The 23238-nt window shown below is 47.8% G+C and overlaps 1 protein-coding gene and 1 pseudogene across 1 annotated transcript in view; both read right to left on the bottom strand.

Moving 5' to 3' along the window:
* Positions 1 to 1009: 1009 nt before the first annotated feature.
* Positions 1010 to 23238, bottom strand: part of PTPDC1 (protein tyrosine phosphatase domain containing 1) — a 134284-nt gene continuing 112055 nt past the window's right edge. The window contains exon 10 of the mRNA XM_023187798.2: positions 1010 to 1172. Coding sequence (XP_023043566.1) covers positions 1113 to 1172 — 60 coding nt within the window. The 3' untranslated portion in view covers positions 1010 to 1112. The remainder of the gene's footprint in view (positions 1173 to 23238) is intronic.
* Positions 3260 to 4720, bottom strand: LOC111523309 (annotated as a pseudogene).

Here is a 23238-nt window from a genome sequence, read left to right as displayed (position 1 = left end):
ACTCGTTAATATGAAGGGTGCATAGTAGTCTATGGTAAGCATTTAATAAACTGCAGCTAGGACTGTTGTGATGGAAAAAGGACAAAATCCATGGACAGGAGCTAACCAAAGGCTTCATTTCTGTGGAGTCATTGCCATTGTAATGTCTAGTATTTGAAGCTCAATTGAGCTGAAATTGCATAGTAAGTCATCAGAGCACAATGCTGTTTTGTTCAGTTGTGCCAAGAACTCACCTCCTGCACCACCTCCAGCCCAGCCAAGCCCAGCATCTCCCACTAGTTAAAGTCCTCCTATGTTAGCTTTCAGCAACAAGCTTTTAAAGCAGGTTTCCATTAAAAATGAAAAAAACAACAAAAAAACTCTGGATGATTAATTAGCAGCAGAATAACCCAAATCAAGAGAGAGATCACAATGTGGAAAGTTTTATTTTTTTTCTTTTTAAGAAGTGAAGTCTAGCGACTTTCAAATTACAGACAAAATGATGAAAGTTTTTGACATTTTGAGGCCAAAATATGACTTTACGCTGTTGATTCCCTAGACCTAAACCCACTTCCTCGTGTGGAGAACACACCAGTGGAGGAAGTGGAGGAGGAATAACATGGGTCCCCAGGAAGCTTTGCCTCTTTGTTCGATTTTGGCAGCAAGCCCAACTCTGACTTGCATAAAATCTCCTGGAGCGTTTGTTCCAACAGTTCGCTCTGCATGGCCCCGCCCGTCCTGCAGGCCTCGGGCAGCCTGGCCGCTGTGGCCAGCGCCTGGGCTAACTCAGGCAGGACTAAGCCAGCAGTATCTATTCCTCTAATGAGCTCTTGAAAATAGTGCCCGATAGACACGTTGTCCTTTTCAGGGACCTGGGGGACCATGCCATCATGCATGAGCCTCTTCATCTCCATCCTGAGCTTTTTGTCCTTTCTTGCAGAAACTGTACCGCATTCCTGTGCTGCTGCAGGAGCCTCAGCATCTGGTGGCAGAGCTGGTGGGGGGCTGTGAGGTCCCGGGCCACCCTTTGCAGCCTCTCCAACTTGGGGGCATGCTCCAGCTCCAGCTCTTGCTTCAAGGTAACCATGCAGCTGCAGCTGTGGATGCCGCTGATCAGGCAGTTTCCGATAGTTTCAATCACGGTCCTTGTGCTGGTGGCACTGGTGGGCAGGTCTGATGAGCCTCTCTGTGTCCTGCCAAGGGAGCACTAACACACACTTAGGCAAGCCCTGCAGGGAGGCCCTCCAGCCCACAGCCTCTGCTCTGCCCGGGCTTCCACCCTGAGTGAGGGAGGCCCCAGACCTGGCAGACACTGCTGGTTGCCAGACCACTACCCATTTTTCACCTCTTTCCTACCCAAAGAATTCTGATTCTTTGGAGAAACCAATGTGGGCAGCTAAAAATACTACATTTATTTCCTGCTTCCCTTGACATTGGGAGTAACCAGGTGTGCAATGGAAGCAGAAGTAGAATCCAGTCAGGTGGGCTTCTGGGAAGCTGCTTAAAAGTGGGTAGGTGCCCCTGGGACCTGTCTTGATCCTTCCCTTTCTCCTTGCCGGGATCACGGACAGGATGCCTATATGGAGCAGTCATCCTGTGACTACTTGCTGACAAGAGCACATACCAAATAGCTGAGAGAAAAGGGCTGGAGCATCACGGCTCCCAAGCCAGCCAGCCTTGACTTCCTACCTTGGGACATTTCATTAAAGTAAAAAAATAGAACCCCTACTTCTTTAAAGCCACTGCTCGTGGACTTCTGCTACAGCCAAATGCAGACCATTGTTGAAAGAAGAGCCACATGAAAGAAATCACCTGAATAATTTAGAGGGGAATAAATGAAATCTAAGATACAACCATTCCAACATTTCTAGAAAAAGTCAAGATCTCATACTCTAGAACTGGTGGTCTTCAGTTTAGCCCTGAAGCCCAGCACCAAGCTGGGCACAGCGGCTCACACCTGTAATCCCAACACTTTGAGACCCAAGGCAGGTGGATTGCTTGAGCTCAGGAGTTTGAGGCCAGCCTGGGCAACATGGCACGACCCCATCTCTGCAAAATATGCAAAAATTAGCTGAGCATGGTGGTACATGCCTGTAGTCCCAGCTATTCTGGAGGCTGAGATGGGAGGATCCCTTGAGCCCAGGAGGTCAAGGCTGCAGTGAGCCGTGATTGTGCCACTACACTCCAGCCTGGGTGACACAGCAGGACCCTCTCTCAAAAATAAGTAAAATAAATAAAACCTAGTACCAGCATCACCCCGTGATCAGGTCTTTCCAGATGGGGCAGCAAAAAGTAGGGGAAAGCACACCAATGGAGCCACACAGACCCAGGAAAATCTTGGTTCTTGCTAGCTGGGTAGACTTGGATCTCAGTTTCCTGCCTTCTAAGAAAGGGATCCTGGTCAAGCACAGTGGCTTGTGCCTGTAATCCTAGTACTTTGGGAGGCTGAGGTGGGCAGATCACCTGAGGTCAGGAGTTTGAGACCAGTCTGGCCAACATGGTAAAACCCTGTCTCTACTAAAAATACAAAAACTAGCTGGGTGTGGTGGCAGGCGCCTATAATCCCAGCTACTGGGGAGGCTGAGGCAGGAGAATTGTTTGAACCTGAAAGGCAGAGGTTGCAGTGAGCCAAGATGGTGTCATTGCACTCCAGCCTGGGTGACAGGGTGAGACCCCATCTCAAAAAAAAAAAAAAAGAAAAAAACAAAAACCAAACCAACAAACAAAACTCAGGAGTTGGGGGAGTGGGCTCAAGCATGCGCACTAAGGGGTAAAATGGTGGAGTGTAACTGTTACATGACTGTCTAGGAACACTCGAGCAGGACAGGAAGAACGCCTCAAGTGAGCATGCTCACAACTCCAGTAAACACACTGCGCATGCAGCTCCTCTTAAGTGCTGGCGGGCCACTGCACATGGGGACAGCCCACCCCACTGGAAGAATCGGGGGAGAAGGGACACAACTACCCGGAAGCATGCCAATGTAGAAAACCCCAAGTCAAGGTCAAACAATGCACTCTGAAGTTGCCCGCTGGCCCTCTTCCAAATGTACTTTCTTTCTTTCTTTCTTTTTTTTTTTTTTTTTTTGAGAAGAGACAAATGGTTTATTTGGTAACAAGGATTAAAAAGAAATGTTTAATTCCTTGTCTCTCTTGTGATGACTGAACTGAACCGCGGTAGTCAAATGGAAAGCGACACACAAGAATTCCCTTGCAGACCTTGATCTTTTGCAGAAATGCAAAGACACCTGAGTTATACAACTTGCAATTATTATTTTCTAGACAGAAGTGCCAACTGTTGTGCTTTCCAGCATATCAGTGGTTGCTACATTCTCCTTCTTCTCTTTGGATTTCATGGCAGGAAACAGAAGTACTTCCTTGATGTTGTTGGAGCCTGTGAGAAACATGGCGGCTTGGTCAATGCCCATGTCCCAGCCAGTTGTGGGGGGCAGCCCGTATTCTAGGGAGTACAGAAGTTTTCATCTATGAACATGTTGATTCTCTGGAAGGATGGGGTGAAGTCAATATCACAGACTTGGCCCTCTGGGCCACCTGGGGGTAGGTGACCTTGTAACTGCCTGTAATATGCTTCACCATCCCTGAAACCATCTTCTCCATGACTTCCATGAGATCGTGATAGTCTGCATAGGCCATGTAGAACTCACAGGTGGTGAACTGAGGATTGTGTGTCAAATCCATCAATCCCCTCATTCCGGAACTGGCGTCCAATTTCATAAACCTGGTCGATGCCACCAACCACAAACATGGTACCGCTCTGGAGCGATTCTCACATATAAATTCATGTCTAGTTTGTTGTGATAAGTGATGAAAGGCTTGGCCACAACTCCCTCTGGGATGATGTTCATCATGGGAGTTTCAATCTCTAGGAATCCCAGCTCATTCGAGAAACTTCTTATATATGTGATGCTCTTAGAGTGGATGATAAATTTCTGCCTCACACAATATTCAGGATCAAGTCCACATATCTCTGGTGATACCTTGCTTCCTTATCTTTGAGGCCAAAGTGAAGATGTGGTAACATCTGCAAACAGGGAGACAGCAGTGTGATCTCATACGGAATGATGCCCAGCTCACCTTTCTTGGTTTTCCCAGGACTCCCTGAACTCCAGTTATGTCTCCCCGACACAGTTTGTTATTAACATGAATAAACTCTTCTTCTGATTTATAATTTCTGGAATTGGCCATGACTTGTAATTTCACCCCCTCTCATAGAAGATGAGCTTTCCTCCAGAAGCTCTTTTGGTATGGAGCCTCCCTGCCACCTTTAAGGTGATGTCAGTCAGGTGATCCCCAGGCTGTAGGTGACTATATTCTGGGATGAAGTCAGTGAGATGTCTACATGGAACTTGTGTGGGGATGGATCTTCCCCATTGACCTTCAGTTGATGAATTGCTTGACGGTGAATTTTGTAGTATTGATTTAGGTCCAGGCTCTCTTCCTCAGGACCCACACCATTGTCAGTGGTGTGCTTGATGGCAGCAGTGGTGGCTTGGCTTAACTGTTTCTCACTGAGCTCTTTCCGCTTGGCTTCCTTCTCTGCTACTTTCTTATTGGCTTTCAGGCGTCTCTTCAGCTCACTTCTTTGATCAGAAAATGGCTTGTCCTTGTGAGGCGCTGTGAAAGGAGCAAGTTGACCCAGTCGCAGTTCCCTGTGACCCAACTCTACCCAGGAGGTTTTGCGCAGGGACCCCCTAACAAGCCTTACAGCAGCTTGTGTCAACATGGCAGAACATCCTGGAACTAATGATTACCGCCACCACTGCACTCCAGCCGGGGCAACAGAGACTTTGTTGCTCAGTTTTGGCTCGCTACCATCCACTTTCACCTCAGCTCCCTGCACTGCTGCCATCTTCCCAGAGGGCCCGACCCAGAAGTGACGAGGATAGTACGTTAATTTCCAGGTCCAAATGTACTTTATTTCTTTCAGTCCTGCTCTAAAGCTTTTTAATAAACTGTCACTCCTGCTCTAAAACTTGCCCCAGTCTCTCCCTCTACCTTATCCCCCTCCGTCAAATTCTGTTTTCTGAGGAGGCAAGAATTCAGGTTGCTGCAGACCCACGCGGATTTGCTGCCAGTAACAGATGCAATTCGTAAGGAGCGGTGCTGCGGTGATAGCCCCAGTCATCCCGATCCCTGGGGAGCCATGGTACTTGGAGTCCAGCAGGTTAGGAGGAGGAATTTTGGGGTGGGTAGCAAGGAATTGAGAATTCTCTTTTATGCATGTTATGGTTGAGATGCTTGAGGGCATCCCGTCAAGATTTCTCTCTCTCTCGCTCTTCTTTCTTTTCTTCTCTTCCTTTCCTTTCCTTCCCTTCCCTTTTCTTTCTTTTCCTTTCCTTTCTTTTCTTTGTCTCACTTTGTCACCCAGGCTAGAGTGCAGGCGCCATCGCAGCTTACTGCAGCCTCGACCTTTCTAGATCAAGTGATCCTCCCACCTCAGCATCCCGAGTAGCTGGGACTACAGGCTCACACCACTAAGACTGGATAACTTTTGTGTTTTTTCTAGTGATGGGGTTTTGCCATATTGCCCAGGCTGGTCTGGAACTCTTAGACCCAAGCCATCTGCCTGCATCTACCTGCCAAAGGGCTGAGATTACAGGCATGAGCCACCATGCCCGGCCCCTATGGGGATTTCAAGGAGGCAGTTGTGTGGGACTGGGGCTCAAGACAGGGATCTGAGTTGGAGATCTAGCTGTGGGAGCCATCAGCACAGGGCATTTTTAAAGGAAGGGACTCGAGATAAGATTATTTTTGGAGAGAATGTAGACAGAGGCCTGAGGGCTAAGCTGTGGGGCACACCAAGATTTGTAGATGTCATAGAGGAAGATGAACGTTAAGAAGTGGCCAAGTTAGCTGTAGAAGTTGGGAAAGACAGCAAGGGTAGATCTCCTGGAGGTTGTGGCCATTTTACTTCCCTTGTGTTTGGATGAACGGAGGCAGGATGGTGCACTTCCGGGTTCTTCTTCACCACCAACTCTTCCCGTGTGTGCGAGAATGCAGCTGACGCCCGGGAAGGTGCAGATTAATCAGGCATGCACCAGGTGATGTCAATCCGAGGAGACCAAGATTTACCTGGTGGCCACTGCGGAGCGGCCCCCCTCCCCCGACATGCCCGTGCCCCACCTATTGCCCTTCCACTCCTATAAAAGTCGCTCCCAGCAGATGCGCCGGGGGCGGGCTTTCTCAGCCCCCACTCTTGTCCGGACTGTATTAGAAACTCCACCCCCCGCCCCCCCCCCCCACCAGCTCCGGTCCCTGAAGCTAGATGACCAAAGAATAAATTTGCAGTTTTGCTTTTAGCCTTGCCTACTCGCTGGTTCTTTTGTGCCCACTCTGGTGGTCTTAGAAAAACAAATCACCTTGAGTCCAGAAAATGGTTACTAAACACAGACTACTCTATGCAGAGTGACTGGAAGTGAGTGTTCCCTGAGCTGTTGGCACATGGGGTCAAGAAAGGAAAGAAGTTAATAAAGAGAAGACTCTTGATTTATTTGTATCCTTCACCCAGTTGGGTCCTTTAAGATTTAAAACATTTCTTTTGAATTTTTAACACTAGTTTGGTTGTACTTCAGCTTCCAAGAAAACTTACAGTTCTGTTCTATATAGGAAATATTAAAATGCTACAAGTTGTGGATTATTTTATACTTGTAAAAGGGTCTATTTTCTGATAAGTGAAATGATCTATTTTCTGATGAATATTTTAGGGTTTTCTGTCGAGAACAGAGCCACAAATATGAAAAAGATTTAACATAGATTACACCTTATTCGTTAGCTTGAATGAGTCATTCAAATTTCTGTTTTTATGATAAGGAATAGATGGTACAGTACACTTGTTTTCGAACAGGACAACTCCCATGGAGAAGTTCAGGCAAGAACAAGCTTGTTTATCTCCCCCAGCCCTGCTTCTCATTTAAAATACACTTGGATTCCCAGCACATAGAGTCATGGTTTTCCTCAGTACCCCTCAGTGAGCCATTAAGCTGGATCGTTAGGGTCCAGAACAGAGCCCTTCAATTCAGAGTGTACCATTGCAGGCGCATTTCTCAAAAGTATTAATTTAGCTCTTCACCGCCATTGAATTTCAGCTTAAAATGGGGCCGGGTCGGGTGGCTCACGCCTGTAATGCCAGCACTTTGGGAGGCTGAGGTGGGCAGATCACTTGAGGTCAGGAGTTCAAGACCAGCCTGACCAACACAGTGAAACCCCGTCTCTACTAAAAATACAAAAATTAGCTGGATGTGGTGGTGTGCGACTGTAATCCCAGCTCCTTGGCAGGTCGAGGCAAGAGGACCGCTTGAACCCAGGAGGCGGAGGTTGCAGTGAGCCAACATCGTGCCACAGCACTCCAGCCTGGGTGACAGAGTGAGACTCCATCTCAACCAAAAATAAAAAGAAAGAAAAAAGAATTTCAGTTTAAAGTGTTCTTACTCCTTCAGTAGAACCAAGATACTAATGGTTAACAAATTTATCTACAGGTCAAATCAAAGCATTTGTTTCTTTGTTTTTTGTTGAGACGGAGTCTGGCTCTGTCGCCCAGGCTGGAGTGCGGTGTCCGGATCTCAGCTCACTGCAAGCTCCGCCTCCCAGGTTTACGCCATTCTCCTGCCTCCGCCTCCCAAGTAGCTGGGACTACAGGCGCCCGCCTCGTCGCCGGGCTAGTTTTTTTTGTATTCTTTAGTAGAGACGGGGTTTCACCGTATTAGCCAGGATGGTCTCGATCTCCTGACCTTGTGATCCGCCCGTCTCGGCCTCCCAAAGTGCTGGGATTACAGGCTTGAGCCACCAAGCCCAGCCCAAATCAAAGCATTTGTAAACAACTGGGGAAATAAAATTCATTGAGCTGGAACCTTGTCTTGCTTTCTCTTGTACACCCAGTCACCATCACAGGGCCTAGCATCTGACAGGCATCCAAGAGATGCAGACAAATAAATAAATGAATGAGGAAAGTATGCATTTTGTTTTCTGATAATGCCATATGCATGCTAGAGTTCAGTAAGCTCAGTTTTTCAATATCCTTTAAATCTTTAAAATAGCTTTATTGTCGGGTGCGGTGGCTCATGCCTGTAATCTCAGCACTTTGGGAGGCAGAGGCAGGTGGATCACGAGGTCAAGAGTTTGAGACCAGGCTGGCCAACATGGTGAAACCCCGTCTCTACTAAGAATACAAAAGTTAGCCTGGCATGGTGGCACGTGCCTGTAATCCCAGCTACTCAGAGGCTGAGGCAGGAGAATCGCTTGAACCCAGGAGGCAGAGGTTGCAGTGAGCCAAGATTGCGCCACTGTACTCCAGCCTGGGCGACAGAGCAAGTCTCCATCTTGGGGAAAAATAAATAAATAAATAAAATAAAATAAAATAAAATAAAATAGCTTTATTGAGTGTAATTTATGTACCAAGAAGTGTATAATTTGATAAGTTTTGAAACTTCTTTGGTATTTGGAAACCATCATCACAAGCAAGATCACGAACATATCTATCACTCCCAGAAGTTTTCTCATGCCTTCCTTCTACCCACTCCTGACCTTGCCTCTCCAAGCAATCACTGACCTTCTTTCTCTGATTGTATATTAGTTTGCATTTTCTAAAATTTTATATAAACAGAATCTTGCTCTTGTTTGTCTGGCTTCTTTCACTCAGCAATTTTCAGTTCCATTCATGGGTTCTTATGTATATCAATTTGTTTCTCCATTCATCTGTACATCTGGGTTGTCTCCAGTTTATGCCTATTAGTTTAAAAAGTTACTTTGAACATTTGTGCACAAGTCTCTGTATGCATATCCATTTCCTATTCTCACATGCTTTGAAACCTAGGAATGGAATGACTGGATCACATATTTAACTTTTTAAAAATTTGCCAGACTGTACCATTTCTGACCGCAGTGTATGAGTTCCAGTTCCTCCACATCCTCATCAACACTTGGTATGCTTTATCCTTTGTAAGAGGTGTGTAGTGCTATCTCGTGGTTTTATTTGCATTTCCTTCAGACAACCTTTGCATATGTTTATCTTTTTCATCTGTGTAGCTTCTTTGGAGAAGTATGCAAATACTTTGCCCATTTTTTTGAATTGTTTGTTTTCTTATTGTTGAGTTTTGAGAGTTCTTTATATTCTTTACCTTCTATCAGATGTGTGCTTTGCAAATATTTTTCTCCTTTTTTTCCTGTAAGTTTTATAGTTTTAGATGTTGTATGTAAGTTTATAATCTATTAAGAGATCTATTACATATAGTGTTAAGGATCAATGCCAGTTCCTTTTTTCTTTGTTTTCTTCCTTCCTTTCTACCTTTCTTTCCTTTTTTTAAAAAAAAAATGTTTTGGTATATGGATATTCACTGCAAAGACCATCCTTCCTCCACTGCATTGCTTCTGTAGCCTTGTAAAAGCTCAGATTTGTGGGTTTATTTCCCAACTCTTTATTATTTTCCACTGTTCCATTTGTGTATCCTTATGCCAGTATTATTTTCTTTTGATGGTTATAGCTTTATAATAATACTTTTTGATTTTTGTTTTTTATTAAAAATCTTTTTTTCAGAGAGGTCTCAACCTGTGGCTCAGGCTGGAGTGCAGTGGTACAATCATAGCTTGCTGCAGCCTCATACTCCTAGGGTCAAGCAGCCGTCCTGCCTTAGCCTCCCAAATGGGTGGCTGGGACTACAGGTACATGCCACCTCACCTGGCTAATTTTATTTTAATTTTTTGTAGAGACAGGATCTTGCTTTGTTGCCAAGGCTGGTCTTGAACTCCTGGCTTTAAGCGATCCTCTAGTCTCAGCCTCCCAAAGTGCTGGGATTATAGGCGAGAGCCACCATACACAGCTATAATAATTCTTCAAATCAGGTAGTGTTAGCGCTTCAACTTTGTTCTTTTTCAAAATTGTTTTGGCTACTCTAGAATCCTTGCCTTTCCATCTAAGCTTTGGAATCGCCTTGTTAATTAAAAAAAAAGTTTGCTGAGATTAATAACAATTGGATTAATAATTGGATAAAAGCTATCGAACAATTTGGGGAGCACCAACAGCTCAACAATGTTGAGTCTTCCTGCGCATGAACAATGTATACCTCTTGTGAAAGGAAGATAAATCTTGGGGCACAAAATCACTAAGCCAAAGGGAAAAGTCAAGCAGTGAGCTGTGTCAGGCAACCTGCCTCCCATTTTATTCATAAATAAGATAGCTACAAAGATAAAACAGCAACGCACCTCCCTCACAATTTTCCCATAAGGAAATTCTTTTTAAATTAAAAAAATTTTTGACCAGGCCTGGTGGCTCACGCCTGTAATCCCAGCACTTCGGGAAGCCAAGGTGGGCGGATCGCGAGGTCAGGAGATACAGACCATCCTGGCTAACACGGTGAAACCCCATCTCTACTAAAAATACAAAAAATTAGCCGGGTGTGGTGGTGGGGGCTTGTAGTCCCAGCTACTCAGGAGGCTAAGGCAGGAGAATGGTGTGAACCCAGGAGGCTGAGCTTGCAGTGAGCCGAGATCCTGCCACTGCACTCCAGCCTATTTTTATATTTTCTGTCTGTAACTTTCTGAAATATGGAATATAATTATTATAACTTTTAGTGTCTTCATCTATTAATTCTAACATCTGTCTCAGTTCTGATTGGAGTTTGATTGTGTGATTATTGTCCTCATTATAAACTGTGTTTTCCTGCTTCTTTGTCTGCCTGGTAATCTTTGATTGGATGCCAGACATTGTGAATTTTACTTGGTTGGGAGCTGGATATTTTTGTATTCCTATAAATCGTCAATTTTGTTATGGGATGCAGTGGAGCTACTTGGAAAGAGTTTGGTCCTTTCAGGTCTTGCTTTTATTGTTTTTTAGGTGGATCCACAGCAGTGGTCCATCTAGGGCTAATTATTCCCGACTCCTCGGAGGCAAGACCTTGTGAATACTCTTCCCAGTGTTCCATGATGTATGAGTTTTTCCAGTCTTGTGGAAATAGGCATTGTTCCTTGTCCTGTGCAAGCATCAGGTGCTCTTCCCTCAGTATTTTTATATTTCCTTGTCTAACCTTGGGTAGTGTCTTCACAGACATATGCTGATCAGTTCACTGCTAAGTACTCAAGGAAGACCCTCAACAGGTCTCCAGGATCTCTCTTTGTGTAACCATCTCCTCTCTGAACTCTGTCCTATGTATTCTAACTGCTGTGGTCTCCCTTGACTCTTAGCTCCATCGCCTGAACTCAGGGAAGGTAAATTAATTGGCTCTGAACTGTTTACTTTTTGAAGTCCTGAAAGCAATCAGGACTGACCCAGTTCTTAACGTGCACATTTCAAAACTTGGCATGTTTCAGGACAGACTCAAGGGGAACCTGTCTCTAGAGAATGCAATGTATGATTTCTCCCCTGCATTTATACACTACCTTTGTTGGCCTAGTGCTCTGAAGAGAAAACTGTTGAAACCAGAACCAAACATTGTCTTCCTGTTAATGCGGGGACAAGAGAGGAACCATTCAAGCCATACCTCAGTTTCCTGAGCTGTGCTCTCAGATCTCTGCAGCGCCTGCTGAATGTCCTCAGCAAAGCTAGCTTTCCTCTCTGTGTACGCATCAGAGATAGAGACCATCTCTCACCAAGGGGACCTGGCGAGAACTGTGGTCCCCAAAGAGCCTGAATATCCTGCACATTGGCTCTTCATCACTTAGGCACATCTGATTGAGAAAAGAAAAGTCCGTGAAACTTTCTTTCCTTCCTTTTCTAGCCCTATGCACTAGAGACCTGTCCTACCCAGGCTAATGACATTGTGAATGTGTGAAGCAAGTATTAAAAGTCAGTTGCACAGACACCTTGGTGTGTGTAGAACAGAAGTGATGGTAGTACTAGGATGGTCTGGTCATGATTTAGTAAGTGCATGTTGTTATTTCATGGAATCCTCACACAACCACCACCCTTTGCCTTAGATAGTACTTTTTTTTTTTTTTCTTCCCAGACGGGGTCTTGCTTTGTCACCCAGCCTGGAGTGCAGTGGTGCAATCTCAGCTCACTGCAACCTCTGCCTCCCAGGTTCAAGCGATTCTCCTGCCTCAGCCTCCCAAGCAGCTGGGACTACAGGCACACGCCACCATGCCTGGCTAATTTTTTGTATTTTTAGTAGAGACAAGGTTTCGCCATATTGGCCAGGCTGGTCTCTAACTCCTGGCCTCAAGTGATTTGGCTGCCTCAGCCTCCCAAAGTGCTGGGATTACAGGTGTGAGCCACCACACCCAGCCTACATAGTATGGTTTTATGGGTGAGGAAGCTCAGAAGGCGGTAAGTAACTTGCCAGGAAGGGACAGCACTGTGATTAGAAGACAAGGTCCTTCTGAGTCTCAGGTCGGAGCTTTTCCCATGTTGCCACACCGCCTGCCTCACAGGTCTGCCGTGAGAATTCAATAGGGTGATGCACATAAGATGCCTGGAGTAGTGCCTGCCACCTGGATGACATTAACCTCCTGGTAACTACTGATAATATTATAATGACCTCCACAAACAAAGTGAGCCCCACTACGGGACTCAAAGCTGAGAACATTTCTAGACGGAGGGGATCAAAGAGGTGCCCCCTGCCTGCTGCTTCTGCTTTCTCCCCTTCCTCACTCAGCTCAGGGGCAGGCTCTGAATGAATACCCTAGAGGTAACTGCTGAAGATGAGGCAGAACCGTAGCAAATTTTTGAAAAACTAAACCAATTCTTAAAGGCATAGTCTAAAGAGGAATACGTAATCGCACCTCAGGGGCTTGACCTAGCCTGTCCCAAGCAATGTCATTGATCTCGGCAGAAGTGCAAGCTGCAAGGAAGAGAGGAGTGGCCCAGGCAGCTGGCTGAGGGTAGAGGATCTCAGAGTGACCCTGCCCCACCGTGGCGGACCTGATTCAGAGCTAGGAGACCCTCTTCCAGAGCCTCTTTCAGAGCCACATCTCTGCTTTGGGAGTTGGCTTCCGAGTTTCAAGTTACGGCAGAATTATGAAGTCTCATGAATACTTTTGACTTCTGTGAAATAAATTGTCAACTTAGGAGGCCGGACGTGGTGCCTCACGTCTGTAATCCCAGCACTTTGGGAGGCTGAGGCTGGCGGATCACGAGGTCAGGAGATGGAGACCATCCTGGCTAACACGGTGAAACCCTGTCCCTACTAAAAATACAAAAAAATTAGCCGGGCGTGGTGGCGGGCGCCTGTAGTCCCAGCTACTCGGGAGGCTGAGGCAGGAGAATGGCATGAACCCGGGAGGTGGAGTTTGCAGTGAGCCGAGATCACACCACTGCACTCCAGCCTGGGCGACAGAGTGAGACTCCATCTTAAAAAAAAAAGAAAATTGTCAACTTATTTTACACCTGATAATTAGCAAAGACAAGCAACCTAGATGAGGCCCCTAAGGCCGGTGGCTGATGCTACCTAATCGATGAAACATGGAAACTCTGCCTTCTCCTGCCCCTCTGGGGCTGCGCGGGGAGTCAAGTAGGCTAAAGGTTGTAAATGTGCTTTGTCAACAGCAAAGAATTAAAGCCTTTGTAAGGGGTATCCCATCTGACACAGGGATCCATCCTAAACTCAGTGCCAAAGGGGAAAATTACCTCAAAATTCCCTTTGAAGATCCCTTAGCAAGGGAATGTGGAGTGTCTTGTGGAACACATATAGTTTTGTAACAAGGCACACTGTAGATATGTGTGTAGAAATGTACAATGTACAGAGCACTGCACAGAAACAACCAAGGGTTCATATGACACTGTGCGGAAAACGTGTGCTGAGCATCCAAACGCCAGAATTTCACGCGGCTCTCCAAAGGAGTCACTCCTCCCCAGCCATTCGGGAGGCAGCACAAGGAATAGCCAGTTCGCCAGTCTCATCCTATCCCACCCCCTCTCTGAGATGACTGAGGGTGGCTGGAGTCTCATAAATCTCATAAATCACTGTAGCTGTTTGAGCCCCTTCTACATGTGGCCCCTTCAACCCCACAGTGGGCTGCAGGGCACCCACACACGCACACACACAGGCACCCACACACATGCGCACACACAGGCACCCACACACGCACACACAGGCACCCACAGACGCACATACACAGGCACCCACACACGCACACACACACAGGCACCCACACACGCACACACACGCAACGCACACACGCACTCACACACATGCACACATGCACCCGTGCACACACATGCGCGCACACACGCAACGCACACATGCACTCACACACATGTACACATGCACCCGTGCGCACACACACATACACACACACACCCACACACACCCACACGCAACGCACACATGCACACACGCACCCATGCACACACGCGTGCACACACACACACACACGCACCCACACATGCACACATACACACACACATGCACACACGCACCCACATAAACGCAAACACATACACACTGCCCACACACACATGGACACACACACGTCCACACACCCACACACCCACATGCACGCGCACACACATACATATTCGTCCCTGGGCTTCACGTTACGAATCAAGAATAAAGTTAGCATTGCGTTGTGGATTTGGAAAGTAATCCTCTCCTATACTCCTGAGTAAACATCTGGTTTCAACTACATAGGGTTGCTGAGTAATTTGACAGAATGGGCAGTTAGGCAAAAAGAAAATTTTAAAAAGTATAATTTAATACCAGATTAATGATTTCTCCACGCTTTTCACACATCTGAGCGAGCTGGTTTTGCTCCTCGGTGTGAAGTGTCTCAAGGACTTCCTTAAGCTTTTCCAGGATGTTTTCAGCCCGGATGTTTCTCTGCAATCCATTTGTTCCCCTGCCCTTCAAATAAATGTCCTAAAACAGAGATGACATGAGTTTGTGGCAAATTCCTGAGGCCAAAGGCCACCTCATCTTTGGGGAAGGTTGAAATACGTCCCTTCCTGGTCACAAAAACACCATCCAGGAGGAGGAAAGAACTCACATTACATCCTGGGGAAGGCTGACAAGACCTGGAGAAAGAAGTGACTGTGAGAACCCTGCAAGATAACACTTCAGGCTGGCCCTGCTGTGGACCTGTTCCCAGCATCTGTCGTGAAAGTCACTACAAACTCCATCAGGTGAAACTGGAACCTGCGTTCTTTCAGTCCATTGAGTTTTGGTTAGGACCTACTCTGTCTTCCACAGAAACTCAGCCCAGTGGTAAGACAAATGCTCACAGTCAATGACTGTACAGCTGGATACGCCAGTGGAGTGCAGAGAACCAAGGACCAGGTCTCACTGTGTCTTTTATTGTCTGTATTTTGATGTTTTGACATTTGGGGCCTGCCCTCCCAGGGTTAGCCAACTCCTAGACAGAGTAAAGGATCTCACCTGGGACTGTGCTTTTCAGATGCAAACCAACCAACCCAGATCCCACACCCCCAACCATCCAACCTCACACGCAGGCCACTGTCCACCTGCCCTAATTACCAGACCCAAGGTGCAGCCCCTATGCCTCAGAGACCACTGAAATGATTCACACTAGCCAATCTTTAGCCTGCTTCCCTTCCCTTCCCCATTTCTTCCTGTGGAAACCACAGCAAAGGCCCTGGACCACAGTTCCCTGCCATTCCCTCTGCCTCCTGATCAACCCTGGGGCTTCCCCATGTGGCCCTGCATGGTGGGGGGGGCTCCCTCCTCTCGGGAACTGTGAGTAACAAGCTACCTTTTCAATGGCAATCATCTCCTGATCTTTTGGCCCCCACAGAACCAGTGCAGGGAAGTGATTTCTTTTCTACCCCACTCAGAATTTCCCTGGCCCCTCGGAAATGAGAAAAGAACTTGTCTTGAAAAGAGGTGGACCTGGGTTTGAATTCCAGCCTAGCACTCACTACAGAATGCCACTGGTGTATAAATCTTTTCCAGAATTCAGCAGAATGAATACTCCAGGGAAGATGAATGGGCCAGCACCTGGGATCTGGGCCTTTTTTCTTTTCAAAGAAAACTGAAGAGCATTGAAAATGTCCCAGAGGTCCTGCCTTCAGAGCTGGGCACACCAGTCCTCTCCCGCCCTCCTCTCTCAAATCTCTGCCTCCACTCAATCAATCTCAAGCTCTTCCCTACCCCCTCTAGGCTGCAGGTGCAGCCGGTATCCCAGCCAGCACTGTCCCTCTGCTCGATCCTCTGTGTCCTGTCAGGGTGAGGATGCCTGGCTACACGTGCTCAACCTTCTTGGGATGGCACCTGCATGACCTGCCCAAACCCCAAATCCAGGCTCAACAAAATTTCTGCGAAGATCTCCAGCGTACTTCCTGTGCCCTTTGCAGGTTCCTTACGGGCTCCCGGAGTCTGAGGAGCCTGTGTGTCTGTCACCTGGGAGGAGGGAAGCCAGAGAGCAGGGCAGGGGACAAGGACCGCCTCCCTTACAAAGTGGAGCTTCAGAGGGTGCCATTATCTCTAGTTGCTTGGTGCATAACTTAAAATCACAATAGAGAAATTAAGGCTGCCATGGACCTGCTCAGGGACGGAAGATGAGGAAGGAGCTGTGCACAAGAAGCTCGGTCGTCGGACAGGCAGCAAATGCCAGTAGCGTCTAAAACCAGTGGATGAAGAATGGCGAGATGAGCACATACTCAGAGCTATGGTGGTGACTGCAGGAAGAATGTGTAGAAAAAGTTAGGAGAGATGGCCTCTGGAAAGTGGGACTGGGGGGGATGGCAGCATTGCTTTTCATTATGAACTCTTTTCTACACTATTTCTTTGATATGATTTAAAAATAAATGTACAAATAAGTGAAAATTCCAGGTTGAGAAATAAAATGATCCATCCAAATGTGTGGTGCTTCTGAGCTGCTGCCCCTGTCTCTGCAGTCACCTAACAGCACCCCTCCCCCAAGAGCCAGGTGGTGACCGCCTGGGAGATCAGTGCCTGTCTCTCTGCCTGCCCTCCAGCCCCTCAGGATTCCTCTGCCTGCAACCTATTCCTTCTAGACTTCCTTCCTTCCTTCCTTCCACGAATATCCAAAGGGCCTGGAGCAACACCAATCATGAGTCCTACAGTCCAGCTAGGGAATTGTTACACAAAGCGTTTCCATGAGAGCGTGTGACGTTGTGCTTTCAGATGTCAACGTTATGATGACCCTTTCCAGGTTAAAATGTGTTACTAGCTCCCCTCTGCTTACAGGATAAAATGCAAAGCCCTTTGTATGATGTGTAGGGCCTCCTGGAATATGTCCTACCTACCCTTCGGGTGGGTACCCTGAAGCCCCAGGTGTCTCCTACAGCACCTTATACTCAAGCCTCCCTGATCTCCTGGCCAGACCCTTGAACACCTCCTTTCTTAGGTCCTCTTTCTCAGGCCTTGGTATCTGCCACCCCCTCTTCCTGGATTGCCCTCTCCATCAGCGTCAGTCCCCCCCTAGATTCTACTCAGCAGCGCCTCCCCTGTGGCCTTCCTGTCCCCTGCGGTGCATTGCAGACCTGCACTGTGGGGTCTCCCATTATATGCGTGGTCCATCTCTCCTTGAAGGACAGAAGTCTGAACCCTCATCAGCGCTGCTTCTCTGATCTTCCACCACAGTGACAAGGCACCTAGCAAGTGCTAAGAAATGGCCCTACCTACCCCAGCACATACTGAACAAGCTGTTCTGTGAGAACGTTGCTCCAACCTTAGGCCACAATGTACGTCCTCCTGTAGCTCCTCCCTGCGGGGCCCGATGGGTCTTCTCAGCCTAAAGGAAAAGCCTGTCCTCCCCTCCCCCGACGCCCTCCCGCAGCCCTTCAGAGATGTGGGTCTGCCTTTCTAGGCTTCATTTTGGGGCCGAGCGTCCCCAGTTTTCCCATGGGTTGGGGTCCAAAGAGTGCAGCCCAGAAAGAAGTCTGCTTCCTCGTGGAGTGCAAGGGCCCTGATCTTCCTCTTACTTTCCTACAGGCTGGACAGCAGAACTGTCCCTGGACCTGGGTGCAATTCTGGCAAAGCAAGATCAGCTCCAGCCACTGTTTGCAGAAGTTGTGTGGGAGCAGGAGAGCAGCAGTGCGGGCGACGAAAGCAGCTCCATGTGCACGGGCAGGACACTGCTGCACCCAGCAAGTCCATGGCTTTCAGGCTGCTGCCCTGGCCAGATGCTAGAACAGGCCCGGAACTGCTCTGGGAGCCACGTGACAATGGCGCCATGGCCAGGCCTGGCTTTCCTCCAGGGGATGAAGAAAGGAAGCTCCTTGAGTGTGTCAGGGAGCCAGGAGACCAAATTCAGCTGCAGCTCCTTTCTGTGCAGCTTGTGTGCCAAAATGGTTTTTAGATTTGTTAGACTTTTTTTTTTTTTTTTTTGAGACGGAGTTTCACTCTTGCTGTCCAGGCTGGAGTGCAATGGCGTGATCTCGGCTCACTGCAACCTCCGCCTCCTGGGTTCAAGCGATTCTCCTGTCTCAGCCTCCTGAGTAGCTGGGATTACAGGCATGTGCCACCATGCCTGGCTAATTTTGTATTTTTAGGAGAGATGAGGCTTCACCATGTTGGTCAGGCTGGTCTCAAACTCCTGACCTCAGGTGATCCACCCACCTCGGCCACCCAAAGTGCTGGGATTACAGGCATGAGCCACCGTGCCCGGCCATTTTTTAGACATTATATAAAACAGAAAGCAAAAAACAAAACAACAAAAACAAAGATATGCAACAGAGTCCATGCATGACCTGCAAAGTCTTAAGTATTTACTTTTTGGCTCTTCACTGAAAGAATCTGTGTTCCTGTGTAATTGAGAAGATGAAACTACTAAAATCCAGCTACCCCTAGGCACAGCATCCCGGCCTCCGGTTAGCAGGGAGGAGTTGGGGGATAGGGCCACCCCTACCATAGCTGGACCATCTGAGGCAGGTAGCTCCTGGCCTCTCCTGTTCCTTCATTCATGCGTGTTGAACGAGGCCATCTCTCAGCCCTTCCAGTTCTCTGACCCTGGGCATCTCCAGTCTCTGGATTGTGACTTGACCTTTCCCGGCCCCCAGTGCCTGTCTCGCCTGCCTGTCCGCGGGCTCCTGGAGGATCAGTCGGTCTGAACAAGGAGCACCAGCTGAGCACCCATGTTGGGCCGGCATTGTCATGTGTTATCTCTTATTTTATCTCCACAGCCCCAAGAGGCTCAAGAAATTAGCTTTCATTAAGTCAGAAAAACTGAGGCCCAGCGAGGTAGGATAACCTTTCCAAGGCTGCAATGTGTCACGTTCCATATGACTCTTTCTCTTTTCCTGGCAGGCTAGGCAGGCTATGTTGCCTCATGGATGAAGTTGTCCTATAGATGTGAAGGTTCATGGTAAAATGTATGGGTGTGGCCAGGCGTGGTGGCTCACGCCTGTAATCCCAGCACTTTGGGAGGCCGAGGCGGGTGGATCACCTGAGGTCAGGAGTTTGGGACCAGCCTGGCCAACATGGTAAAACCCCGTCTCTACTAAAAAATACAAAAATTAGCCAGGCATGGTGGCACATGCCTGTAATCCCAGCTACTCAGGAGGCTGAGGCAGGAGAATCGCTTGAACCTGGGAGATGGGGGTTGCAGTGGGCCGAGATCACGCCACTGCACTCCAGCCTGGGTGAAAGAGCGAGACTCCATATCAAACACACAAAAAAAGGATGGGTGTGTTACACTGCTAGATATTCTCATGAGACCATGGGGAGCAGGGAGGAAGGAGCGAAAACCTACACCCAACACTTTCAGCCCCCATTCAGCACACAGGCACCCAGCATCAAGTGTGTTCAAGACACAAGATGGGCCCTGGGGGGCTGAAGGTGCTGTGACCGTTCCTTGTTCATGGTGGTGACAGCCACTCTTGGAGGGCTCAGCACATATGAGTTCTCAGCATGTGCTGTCCCAGTTACTTACCACAACACTCCTGTATAATCAGGTCCAAGTCATAAATAAGAAATCGGCTGGGCTCAGTAGCTCATGCCTGCACTCCCAGCACTTTGGGAGGCTGAGGCAGGAGGATTGCTTGAGCCCAGAAGTTCAAGACTAGCCTGGGCAACATAGCAAGACCCTGTCTCTACACAAAATAAATACTAATAATAATAAAAAGAAATATGGCAATATCCCTGCTCTCACAGAACTCTCAGTCCAACGGAGAAGACAGATACAGAAGGAGAGTCGCAGGCATCCCAGCTGGCCCACCAGTCATGGCATCCCTAACTATCGTCCATCAAGGCCAGAAACACTGACCGCTCGCTCCCCTCATCAGCCTAACGTCAAAGGGTGGTCATGTGATATGCTTTTGTCCAGTGAAACGTGTTGAAGTCTGCATGCCTGAAAAAACAAACATGCAAATTTTTTGCACTCCTGAAAAAAGAAACATGCAAATTTCACCACAACTCCCCATATCTTTCCACCTTGTGTGAAGACTCAAAAGCTGGAGTTGCAGCAGCCGTTTTGTAACCATGAGGGAAACCACCAAGAGAATCACAATACGGACGCTGACATCAGTGAACTGCTGGACCCATGTTAATGCTCACTTCTCTCCAACCTATTGTTATGTGAGAACAACAAAGTCATTAAAAGCCACGTTTGCAATCCTAACTGATAATGAAAAGGTAGGAAATATGAGCCATGAGAGATAAGTAGCTGTAAACATTTAGAGAATACAAGACTACTTGCAAGTGGAAACAGAAAGGATGGGGAAGGCGTGGCAGCCTCTGTCTGTTGCTGACTCTACTAGAGCCATTGCCTTCTTTTTTTTTTTTTTTTGATACTGAGTCTTGCTCTATCGCCCAGACTGGAGTACAGTGGTGCAGTCTTGGCTCACTGCAAGCTCCGCCTCTGGGTTCAAATAATTCTCTTGCCTCAGCCTCCTGAGTAGCTGGGATTACAGGTGCCCGCCACCACGCCCAGCTAATTTTTGTATTTTTAGTAGAGATGGGGTTTCACCATGTTGGCCAGGCTGATCTCGAACTCCTGACCTCGAGTGATCTGCCCACCTCAGCCTCCCTAAGTGCTGGGATTACAGGCATAGGCCACTGCACCCGGCTGCCTTCTGTCTTTCTAGGAGAACCCTGGCTGCTCTTAACTCCTAAGACAGGTCCATGATGGACGAGACCATTACGTAAAGGTCATCCCCCAGGCCAGATACTATCCCAGTCACCCAACATTTAGGGCAGGTTTGGCTACATGGACAAGTACTCACCAATGAGATGGCAGGGGAATTTTGCTACAAGGTTTACTAGGAAATGCTTCCCTCTATAATAAAAAAAGAAAACTGCCCAATTTTTTTTTTCCTGCTATCTCTCCTCCTTTCTGCCTTGACTGCAGTTGTGCAACGATGTGATCATGGCACTACAGCAGCTGTCTTGTGACCAAGAAGTATAGCCCTGAAGGTCAGCACAGATGCTGATCCAGACCATTGACCTTGACATCAGTGAGCTGCTGAAAGAACCTGGAACCACCTTGCTGGAGACTTCTGGTAAGAGAAATGTCTTTGTTACTTAAGCCACTATCAGTTGGGTGATCTAATGCTCATTCTTGGCTTGTGCACAAGCCTTCCTGGAAGACTTGGCATTTGAGCTGAGGCTTGAAGGATGGGTCGTGCTTGGACATGCAAGTGTGAGGAGAGGTGGATTCCAGAAAAGGAACTGTTTAGAGCCAAGGCGAGGAGCTGAACAATGTGAAGATAGTGAGTAGTCTGGTTTAACAAGAGTGTTCACAGTTTCTTGGGCACTGAAGAGATGCAGTATGTGTTTGATAGTTTGCAGGAGATGGGAAGCTATGGGGCTGGGCTGGGGGCTGCCTGAGGGCAGGTCCTGTAAAAACAGACAGACAGGGGCCAAAGATGGCCCTTTGCCTTTAAGACTCAGGCACCTAATGACAGCGAAGACCAGCCTCTTTACAGAAACCCAGATCCCAGGAGCAGGGCCCAGGTTCAGGTCTACATGGTGGCAGAGCCTCGTGTCACCCACTATCCACTGGCTGTGCTGTGTTTCTCAGCCTCCCCCAGGCTGTATGGTCCTTCTGGTCCTAGGACACATAGCAGCAGGCGGGCAGTTAAGCTCCAGCCTCCTCTGTCCACTGTCCCCTGCACAGCAACCCCGGGCCTTGGGTTCTGGACCTGGGGAGAGCCACCTAGCCTGCCCCATGGGAATTCAAACAAGAAGCAGGCTATTGTTGGTTAAGCCACTGAGATTTAGGAATTGATCTGTTATCCTGGCACAGCCTAGCTTGGGGCTTCTCAAACTATCTATGGTAAAGGGCTAGTTCTTTTTAAAAATTTCTTTTCCTTTCTTTCTTTTTCTTCTTCTTTTTTTTTTTTTTTTTTCTGAGACAGAGTTTTGCTCTTGTCACCCAGGCTGGAGTGCAATGGCGCAATCTTGGCTCACTACAACCTCTACCCCCTCGGTTCAAGCGATTCTCCTGCCTCAGCTTCCTTAGTAGCTGGGATTACAGGCACCGGCTACCACACCTGGCTGATTTTTGTATTTTTAGTAGAGATGGGGTTTCACCATGTTGGCCAGGCTGGTCTTGAACTTCTGGCCTCAAGTGATCCATCCACCTTGGCCTCTCAAAGTGCTGGGATCACAGGCGTGAACCATGGTGCCTGGTCTCGTTTTAAAAATTTCTAATGTAACACTGATCAACACTGTCATAAAGTAAAGATAAACTACTGGAAAATATTTTTGAAAGACATCCAGAATACAAACCCAACTTTATTCTATTCATCAGACACTGTCAGATTGGCACAGAGTTTCTAAATCCTGACTCTTATTTTCTGCACCCCACTTTCCAAGTGGGGACCACTCTGGGAGCTGCACTGGCCAGGCCTGTCTCGTTCTACTCGTTCCCTCCGTCAGGCGCCTGTGCGTGGAGAACAGGCTGAGGGGTAACGAGAGTGGGATTCAGTCTGGGCTCTGCTCTTGGGTGCGTCAGCCCCAGTGGGCACTTCATTTGCCCCAAGGTGAGGTATGAAGGATACGTGGGAGTGTCTAGCAGGCAACTGGAGACTGTGACTGAAGATCTAGAGATAATTTAGAGGTCATTCATGGAACTGTTATTGGATGCGGGCATTGCATTTCGTATTCTGCAAACATCATCCCATTTAATCAGTAAGCAACAGTGCAAAACAAGCACTATTGGGCAATGCCTTTTCTTCTCATTTAAAAATACTGTGGTAGGCTGGGTGCAGTGGCTCACGCCTGTAATCCCAGCACTTTGGGAGGCCAAGGCGGGCGGATCATGAGGTCAGGAGTTTGAGACCAGCCTGGCCAACAGGGTGAAACCTTGTCTCTACTAAAAATACAAGTTAGCCAGGGGTGGTGGTGGGCACCTGTAATCCCAGCTACTGCAGAGGCTGAGGCAGGAGAATTGCTT

The sequence above is a fragment of the Piliocolobus tephrosceles genome, chromosome 14 (assembly GCF_002776525.5).
Source record: "Piliocolobus tephrosceles isolate RC106 chromosome 14, ASM277652v3, whole genome shotgun sequence".
In the NCBI taxonomy this organism is placed as follows: domain Eukaryota; kingdom Metazoa; phylum Chordata; class Mammalia; order Primates; family Cercopithecidae; genus Piliocolobus; species Piliocolobus tephrosceles.
The sequence above is the reverse complement of the archived record's forward strand: the minus strand, read 5'-3'. Positions and strand labels throughout refer to the sequence as shown.